Source organism: Montipora capricornis, chromosome 12 (genome assembly GCF_036669925.1).
Source record: "Montipora capricornis isolate CH-2021 chromosome 12, ASM3666992v2, whole genome shotgun sequence".
NCBI classification, from domain to species: domain Eukaryota; kingdom Metazoa; phylum Cnidaria; class Anthozoa; order Scleractinia; family Acroporidae; genus Montipora; species Montipora capricornis.
Window position 1 is genome coordinate 12325757 of NC_090894.1, and position 10000 is coordinate 12335756.

The 10000-nt window shown below is 39.1% G+C and overlaps 2 protein-coding genes across 3 annotated transcripts in view; both read right to left on the reverse strand.

Annotated features, from left to right (window-relative positions):
* Window positions 1-8942, reverse strand: part of LOC138027401 (short-chain collagen C4-like) — a 12878-nt gene extending 3936 nt beyond the window's left edge. Inside the window, exons 1-2 of the mRNA XM_068874975.1 lie at window positions 8858-8942; window positions 726-876 (exon numbers count right to left, since the gene is read on the reverse strand). Coding sequence (XP_068731076.1) covers window positions 726-876; window positions 8858-8942 — 236 coding nt within the window. The remainder of the gene's footprint in view (window positions 1-725; window positions 877-8857) is intronic.
* Window positions 1-10000, reverse strand: part of LOC138027693 (uncharacterized) — a 106669-nt gene that overhangs the window by 80614 nt on the left and 16055 nt on the right. The window contains exons 7-9 of one of the 2 annotated variants that reach the window (XR_011127495.1): window positions 9267-9343; window positions 8858-8974; window positions 6872-7791 (exon numbers count right to left, since the gene is read on the reverse strand). The exons of the other annotated variant lie outside the window; for it this stretch is intronic. The gene's annotated coding sequence lies outside the window, so the exon portion shown is untranslated. Of the gene's footprint in view, window positions 1-6871; window positions 7792-8857; window positions 8975-9266; window positions 9344-10000 lie in introns of those variants that run through there. 2 annotated transcript variants of the gene reach the window in all.

Consider the following 10000-nt stretch of genomic DNA (forward strand, 5'->3'; position numbering starts at 1 on the left):
TTATTGATTTTTTTTTCCAAAGCGTTTACATTGCCCCATCGTTTTGTTAAATACCCCCAAGCGGAGCATTTTCTAAACAACAAGTTTAATTTTGCGAGGAGATCACTTCATTGGTATAATAAATTTAATTTTAGCGAACTAAATTTTCTCTTTCTGCGCAAAAATCGACAGACATATTGACTTCTACTGAACATTTCACACACACGCATGAAATTGAAACTGCAGCAATATTTCCCATCATGGGCTCGGATTTTTCCGAGTTTCCAGTGGGTTCCATTGTCACCATTTCATTTATTGTGTATATCATTCTCACATTTGCTTAATATTTCCCTTGGAGTTGAATTAACTGGCAACATTTTAATATTGCTAGAAACAAGAATAATTAAGAGATTAAGAGATACCAAGTTTCTGAAGGACGTTTTAGCCTTTGCTAAATCAATTTCGAGCCGAAATTTTATTTCTGAAAATTATTGTTTGAAGTGTAAACAAACTCCAAACGCATGAAGCCCAATTGCATAGGAATGTTATCAAATTATTTTGGTGGCCAGGAGACTCGACGAAGCACTTTTTGGCATCATGGTTCTTATTTCGCGAAAATACACCATTGGAAACAATGAACAAATCAAGAAAAAATTGAAAAGATTACTCAGTCTCGACCGGAGAGATGACAATACGTCATATTTGAGATTGAGAGGATAAGCAGCTATAAATTATCGAGGACAAACCTCTCTTCAAGGATTTTCACTCGTTTTTCAATGTCCTGTGGGTTTTGAGTGGTATTTTTCTTAATTCCTCTGCGTTCGCGAAACAGCATCGACTCAGTCTTTTTTCCAGTTTCATGGACATCGTGATTATCTGGACGCTGATCATCCATGGCTGAGATGTGGACCAAAATGGTAAAGCAAATCGTTAACACAACAAGGAAACGCAAGCCACCACAAGGGGTTTTCACTCGCGGGTACTTCATAGCTGACGAAATGGTCTTCTTTGATCACTGCCTTCGGTACAAGTGGAGTATCAAGTTGGAGAAACGAAATAAATATACCTTAGGTGAATCACAAGAAAGAAGTTTTATTGATTCTGCAGAGAGCTTCACAAAGATACAAGCTTGAACTTTTTCGCGTTTACAACTGAGATGCTTTTGACTGAACAAAGAGTCACGCGCGTAAATGTCAATATGTCAGTCAATGGATGGAAAATTATTTACACCTGGTGTACACAATCAATCTACATCCAAGTGGAATAACAATATTTTGTGACTAAGAAACTCTAAGAGATAGCCAACGAAAACAAGCTTTGCCTTTAATGGGACCGCAACCTCGAAATATTCCCCATGAACAGTTGGACTGCTCAGACAGATTTGCATATAAATATTTCTAGGATGATGATAAATGGACGTGGTTTCAAAGTAACTTTGCTCGGTTGGCTTTTCTGAAAGACTAGCAAAAGGTTATGAAATCTAACAGCAGGAAATGACAGTGCTTCAGCATTAACTGTTTTCAAACCGTAGTTTTGGAAGCGCGTTCCCATGCCAATTGCCGTTCTCGGCCTGACGACGACGACGTGAACTGGGCAAATTTTAGGTTATGTGGAGGTCGCGAGCATCTGACAATAAATTTTCAATTGTCCATACTGTAAAAATAACATTCTACATCTGACTAAATTGACGACGGTCTGTGCAACAGAGAGCGCCGATCTTACGCATACATTGTTGAAATATTACAGTTCTTAGAGCGGCGTTCTTACCTATAAGACGACGGATTTAGAATTGTCTGCACTTTTCTCTAGAACCAAAGAATACAGAAAAGCTAGAGTGACACATTTAATAAGCTTTCGGCGATTTAATGTCTTCGCTCCTCGGCGATCTTTCTGTAAGCCAAGTGAATTCAGTGTTGGAATTAAAATGCTCTGGTTGTTGAAATGGAAACAATTGGGTCATTTGTTGAAGAACTGGAAAAGTTGACATGCCGAACGAAGTTTGGTCTGTACAACTGGGATGAAAATCCGTCCTTAACTTTTGGCATGAAGGGTTGTCAGTTTGAATAAGATGAAACGTACGCGAACATGTCTTAAATGATGTACTTATGTCTCATTTGTCCATAAGAAAGAGTTTTGGCAAGGACGAGGATGCAACGGAAACAGCGACTCGTCCTAAACTAGGTTTTAATGCCGCAAAAAGGCGTGCTGCAGTTGCAGCATATATTTCTCAACACCTTTATTTTCCGTCCTCTGGAAAACAAGAAAGTAAAGCAGAGTTTAAGAAACGAAAAAGGCCAAGGAAAAGAGAACGCAACGTATATCATTTGGTTAAAAGAGAAAAAAATAAACGTAGTCGGTACTTGTTTTATTATCACGTATTTCCGCCAGTACTTTGCGACATAAAATCACCAAATTTGAGGTTTTGACAATAACGTGAGGAAACGTTCGTTTTCAATTGAGTTTTAGGATACTTCGCCTCATGACATGAACGAGACAGAATAATTGCGGAACTCTTACGAAAGCGCAAAGTTTACATTTTGAGGTGACGTTTTCAGTTCGTCCCGGTCGTAGATGTTGAAGTCCCTAATAAAGTAAAATAGGAATAAATGTAACCACATTCAATCGATGAAGTTTTGACGACAACGTGAACATACTTCCAAGCAATCCTTTATTCTCCATATTTACTTCAATAACGAATTCTTCCAATACAATACACTTGGAGCATTTTCGCCGATATTGTGATACTCGAACAGTACGGGATATAGACGGCAAATAGGTTTACGATAGCGTCAGAAAATGCTTTCAAGTTACGCTTTTGTTAGCGTCGTTGTCTTCCTCTCAAAGGTATATTAGCAATACAAAACTCTATCACGTTTTATTTACATTCATTTACAGTATGAAAGGAATAACGATCATAAACATCAAAACAGATTTTGTGGGGCTCGATCTTTTTATTCCCCTTCCCTTTGTAGCAGTTTTGCATGGGAAAGGTGGCCTTTGAGTACTCACTGAGTTAGTGGTTCCTCTCGTGCTATGGTGTGTGATTTGAGGTTTGGGGATTCCAAAAGCAGCACTGAAACAGGAACAGCAGGGGTAAATGAAAGGGCTCTATTGGCATGATTGTAACAACACAAAAAAACAGCAAAATATGCCGGGAGTTGATGACATAATGGGAATGGATGAATAGAATCTGACGACGAATAAAGATAGGCTGAGTGGTAAGAGTTGTATTTACAATGAAAATTGACCGTGATAAATTCAAGTCAACACAATATTACCAAGTATACAGCTACCAAATTAACAAATCACTGTTGCATCGGGATTTATTGGTCGACTTTATGACTGAAATAAACGTAAACGTTTAGAACTGATGGGTCAACTGGCTAGAAAAGTTTCACTGAGTGAACTAAAGCGAAAAGAGAACTTGAAGCGGGTGATTTCGAGTAATATAATTTTCTTCGCCGTTGACAAAGTACACAACAGAGGTCAACAGAAGGCAGATCATCACAATTTGAGGTGCGTTTACACAGGGGCACCCAACGTCGGAGAAAATCTGTTCGGAAGACGATTTGAGATCTAGAATTTTCGGAACATTTATTGTTTTGATCCCTATAAATTTCGGATCACTAGACTTTCAGCTAGGGAACCCGAACAGATGAAACTTTCTAGGGATAAAAATATGCCTATATCTACCTTTTTAATACTAAGATACTGTTAACAATGCTATGCTTAAGTGATTTTTAACTATATTCTCGTTGGGTGCCCCTGTTTACACGACAAAGGAAAAATGGCACGGGTCCGATAAAAAGTGGAATGGTTCCATTCATTTTTGTAAAGAAACAGTGAACTTTTATCCGTTCCGCTACAGGACCATAGGCGCCTATGGTTCCGTAGCGGAACGGATAAAAGTTCACTGTTTCTTTACAAAACTGAATGGAACCGTTCCACTTTTTATCGGACCCGTGCCATTTTCCCTGTGTCGTGTAAACGCGCCTCAAATGTCGTGATACCGGACAATCTACACGAGTCTACATTTTTTTTTTAGTCAAAACGAGCTATCGCCTTTAACAGCAATTCAGGGGATTAAAATAATTTATTTGATTGTAATGCGGCACAACGACGTCAACAGTTGTCTTTAGGCGAAAGCGACGTGACAAAAAAGCAAATTGCCAATAAGCGCAAAGTAGCAGCGCTACAAAAATTCGATTGAAAAATAGGATTCGTGAACGTTCTTGCTATACTTGACAAATGAAACCTGGAAAATATCTGGGGCACCCAACGAGTGATTTCTTAATTTTGCATTCGGAAGGAAGATGAGCTAGAACTTTTTGACCCCCGCGGGGGGGGGGGGGGGGGCACCAAAGTTTTTGGGCCACAAAGTCTAAGCTGGTATCTGTTAGGGTATCTTTTTAAGATAATAGCATATTACATAATAATAACAGCAACGACAGCTTTTAAACTTGCTTTTATCGTTTAATTATGTCCAATTATTAACATGTAACTCAATACATTGATACATTTAAATTCCATCAATCACCGGGCTTTTGAATATCCGAACTCAGTCTTTCGAGGCGTACCAAGATTTTGGACAGGATTTCATAGATATTTCGGAAAGGTTGTGAGGAGTTAATACAGTGCTTAGAAATTTCGAAACCACACTGAAGAACGCTGGTATTCACTGCGCTGAGTAAGAGTCAACTGTGATATTTATTCTAGTGCTTCTCAATGCTAAGTGTCAAGTCTTCGAAGACGAATTTCTAATCAGTTAAGGCCCAGGTGAAAGGGTTCAACATCCGTTCGATTTTGTTGAACCATGTTGACCGTGACTGATAGATTCAACTTCGATTAAACATTTTTTCAACACAGTTGAAAGGGTAGGGAGGAGAGGGGGAGGGGGGGGGGGGGAAAGGGTTTGAAAATCGCTCTTCAACAAAATCGAACTGATGTTGAAGCAAATGTTGAAGGACCTTGAAGCCTTTCATTTGCGCGGGGCTTCAGTCTCGAGTATGCATGACGCTCAGTTCTCACTGTAAAAAATTACGAAAGTGTTGAAGGAATATATAGGGGCAGGAAAGAGAGTGTTTACATACAAACGCCGTAGGAAGTTCACTAGTTCGTATTGGAATAAAAATTCTACTTGTGTGAACTTTCATTTCACAAGTGAACACCACAATAATGTTATGACCCATCCGCCTCCCGTAACACGATGCTCAGACTAGTCTTATTCCATTACACATTTGATTCCGAACTCACAGATCATATCACGATACAAAGGAGATTTTAAAACTTAATTTTGTTTTTGGCAATGAAGCATGAATGTGTATCGGGTGTGAAAATTTCCGTTGAAGCGCCCTGAATTTTTCAGGTGTCATGATAAGACAATTGCTAAGTTAAGTGTGCGAGGATAACTTCTCGCAATTTCGTCTCATGATAACCCGCTGCCGGCACGGGAGCCCAACACAACAGGCCATTTTCGAAATATCAAAATATTCGGGTTGATAGTGAGTCAGTGAGGACAAAAACAAAAGAAACACGTTGGAATGAATGTGAAACATATTTGCATATCATCCATTTTCCTTTGTCTTCGGGCGTGTTTTCACGCCAGCCGATTGTCTCGCTTAACATATTTGGTCATATTTGTCCAGTATTAAACCTCTCCTTTCTTTTAATATATCGAAAAAGGCCTATTTACTACTTCCAACATGATCTCTTCCCTAAATTAAGGATTATCGTTAATTCGTAATTAGCTTTGAATAGAATTTACTGTTATCGTCATTTTAGGACAGTGTGTCCCAGGACTTGTGGTAGCACAGAAAATAAGGAAAGAAAAAAAAAACATATCCGTGGATTAGATTCGAACCCGGAGCTTCTGTTTTATCGGAACCGATTCTTTCCGCTTCACCACTGAAGATTCTCAGAAAAAAATATATTAGCGTGACTTTAGGGGCATTTTGGCGCAAACAATTTTTTGATTTGGTCTATTTCTTGATATTTGGTCTGTCCAATACGTAAAATTTGCGGTAAAACTCCGACATGTTGGCCCATATACTACTGCTCTGTTGGCCGCACTAGCTACCGAAACAAAAGAGATATGGGTCTAGCCGCCATTGTGACGTAAAAGCCGGAGTTTTCTAAACATTTAACTTGATCAATGTGGATTTTTTGACTGCAGTTTACATGCGTGGCAGCAGAATGCAACAATACCAGAAATTTAAAAGACGGTATAGGGCTTCATTTCATGATACCGTATTTCGATGACAATCGCCATGAAGCCATGAATGTCGAAGAAGATTGCTTCAGTTTGTCACAGTGCTCGAAGCATTTCAAAACAGAGGACTTCACTCGACGTTTACACCGCTTTTGATCAAACGTGACAACACAAATATGGAAGACGTTTCATTAAACACCTATTTGTAATACGATTCTCCTCGCAGAAAGCTCAAGTTATAAGAGAAACGATCTGTTGAATACGTATAAAATTAGCGCAAAATACTGCCATGTTAGCCACGCTACCGAGACAAGAGAGGTAAGGGTCTAGCTTCAATTGTGACGTCAAAATTTGACTTCTTCTCTGCGGATTTTTTGAATGCAGCTTACATGAGAAGCAGCAGGATGCAACAATACCAGAAGTTTAAGAGGCGGTTTAAGGCTTCATTTCCTGATACCGTATTTTGACGACAATCGCCACGAGATTACGAAACGTCGAAGAAGATGGGTTCAGTTCAGTTGTGCTTAAAGAATTTCAAAAGAGAGGACTTCACTCGACGTTTGGACCGCTTTTGATCAAACGTGACAACACAAATATGAAAGGCGTTTAATTAAACGATTCTCATGGCAGAAGGCTCAAGTTATAAGAGAAATGGAAGTGGAAGCAATAAAAAGAAACGAAGCAAAGATAAAATCAGATATTTAATCAAATACACCAGCAGTACAGAACATGTACTCTATTTGTAAACCATATCTTAGCCAAAAAAAATTCACCGTTCACCTTGCTTCGTCTCCTGTATGTTGATACATTTGTTTGCCTCTTGCTTTGCCTCATTTTCCGGCTGTTAACCTAATATAAGGCTCCATTTTCGAAGGCAAACTGGTTCGACTCCTGAAACGTTGAATCAAACAGGACAACTCTAAACAGCCTTCCAACTCCCTGCAGCAATAGTACTCGCTAATGTTTTGAAGAAAATCGACAGTGTGACAATTTCCACACTTGCACCTACACAATACAGAAGTCAACGAATGAATAAAAGGAACAAATCATGATGAACTGTCGTTGCAAGATGTAACCAAACAAAAAACACACAATCAACGAAAGCAGTCTCGGTAGGTGCGCACAGAGATCACCATGCAGAATACGCAAGTATTCCCACTATATAAGCCACTTCAACGTTTCCCTCAAATTTATCGGCCTTCAGTTGTCGTTCTAGTGCTTTGTCAGCTTCTATTTTCTTTTCGTAATTGGCAGTCTATTCCTTGTCAGCCTTTAGGTCGTCAGCAAAGGCGATGATATCTTCATCGCTCGAGGCTATATGATCTCGATGGAGATAAATCATGACCATCATCTTTCATTTCTATGTCGTAATCCATTTTCGAGTCTTCGGAAAAATGACCAGCGTCAGAATCTGACGAGGGCCAAGAAATGTTTAACGTTACGTTAAAAGAACTTCTCTATGAAGGAGAAGGCAAATGAAGCTTCCCCCTCGTTCTCTGCAGGGTCCCTTGGGAACGAGTTTGGTGAAACTTATATCTTGTGGGTCTCGATCTGACGTCACTACCATCGCTCTTCCCAGACCTCTTTTGCGCTGCCGTGATTTCCTGAAACGGAAATGACAGACAGTTATATATAATTTTTAGACACGCCTGATTATGTTGCTGCAATAATCAACGAAATACCGGGCATCTGCACGTTTTGCACACACATTTTATAACCTGTACTGTAATTATTTTATCTTGTAACCATGTGTTGTGACTATACTTTTCTTTCTATGTTAATGTCATGTAAATAGTGTGAAATAAATGAACCATGCCGTGATCCTTCAATCTGAGTAATAGATCCTGAGATGTAGTTCTTCGGTTAGGTATTTATCCTGTATTAAGTTTGGAAATGGTGCGATGAAGACGTTTAAACACTTCCTATTTAGCGATTGGTTGAATCAAATCATCCTCAGTTTGGACCAGTTTTAACTTCTAATTTATCTCTTTAAAGGGGCTCTACCATGCTATCTTGCTGCAACAATTTCAAAGTTTTAACTATGGTGGGGTTCAAAAGACAATTTTTCCTTTGTTCACTGCAGAATCCATTGGTCAGGTGAAACTACTTTTCTCTCTTTTGTTTCAGTACTGATGGAGAGGATTGAGGTAGATTTTAACTTGGATTAATGTTTTTCCAAGTTCTGGCTCTTTCTCTCAGAAACGGCCACAAATAGACCATTTTACAGTTGTAGCTAAGTTGCCTGGCCTAAGAATGGAAGCAAGGCTGCCGGTGACCCTGCGTTGGTAAAAACCTTTGTGCTTTTCTAATGTTAATGGAGACTAATTAAAATTACAACAACACAATTTACTTGATAAAAGCAGTGAGGTCTGTATCAATACCTCGAAGCCTCTCATAGGCTAGGTCACTGAGCAAACTGTGACTGTAAAATGGCCGGCTATTTCGTTGTAAACGCCTCCTTCTCCCGTACATAATAATCGATAATAAATTTGATATATAATTGGCAGGATGGTTTTATTTATCAGGCACGAAATAGGACAGCGCTATTAGGGGTGCCTCCTTTACAGTTTCAGACGTTTTAACCAGAAGACAGCGAAATCTATGGGACCTCTGTTAAGTGAAGTTTTAATATGGGCACGTGGTCTCTGAGCAATGTGGAGTTTCATATACCTTTGGAGCCTGTTTTTCCATCCGAACCAGGGTTACCAGCCAATCCTGGTGTCCCTGGTGGACCAGGGGGTCCAGGAGGTCCCATCTTTTCCTTTCCACTGTTTTGGGTATGCTTTCCTTTGAAATTGAAAATGGTACAAAAGAGTTAGAGTTCATAATCGGTAATTCCTTAAAAATCGTTGTTGGCAGTTACATTAACCTTCAATTACTTTCTATTAAAGAAAATAACCTGAACAAAATAACATTTTTATGTCAGAATATTGTTGCGCTCATGTACTGGCATGAACATTGCAAATCACGGAAGAGTTTATTTTCTATTTTGCCTCTAAGAAATGGAAAACTTTTATCACTGAATAGCTTTTCTTTTGAATGTCTTTGTCTTATAACGAAGGGTGGGTTTGATACCAACCCAAAAGGTAGGCCACAAGTGAATTGTAAGAATCCCCACTTGATCCCACAGAAGGGAACCGCATCAGTGCATCAAATCTACCAAAAAAAAAAAAATAATAGAAATAAATTAAAGTGTTGATATTCATCAGAATTGTTGATTGCGATCAGATGGTGATGTCTGAGCTATATGAAAGGCGTTCAAGCACAAACAGGTGAAGGCATAATCATATTTTAGGGAAAGAACTTTCAACCCGCATATAACAATATTTGGCAGAGAAGGTTTCACTTCAAAGATTTAATTGCAATATATTTGGGTCTACAGACACTGGCCTTATTTGCTAACGAAGCCCGATTTTGTCACATTTTGGGTGTTTTTCCGGGCATGTTCGCTCCAAAACAAAGTCGGTGACCCCCCATTTTTTTTACATGTCTGACATAACTAACTCATCATCTTACAGTGGTAAAAGTTTGAGAAAAAAAATCAATGTTGAAAATTTTTCGCGCGAACGTCCTTAAAGCCCCGTCTACACGAGCAAATTTTATGTGGCAACTGTATGTGGCAATTTTTATTTGCCCGTGTAGATGGTTCGACAAATATTTGTTGTTAATTTGCGTCAGTAATAATTTCGCACAGCGGAGATGCCCATGGAAAAGCAAAAAGCAAGATGGCGAAAGTCAGAAGACGTGCCAGACGTTGAAAAAATTGTCACATTTTATGTGGTATCTCGTCTACACGGACAATTTTTTTATGTG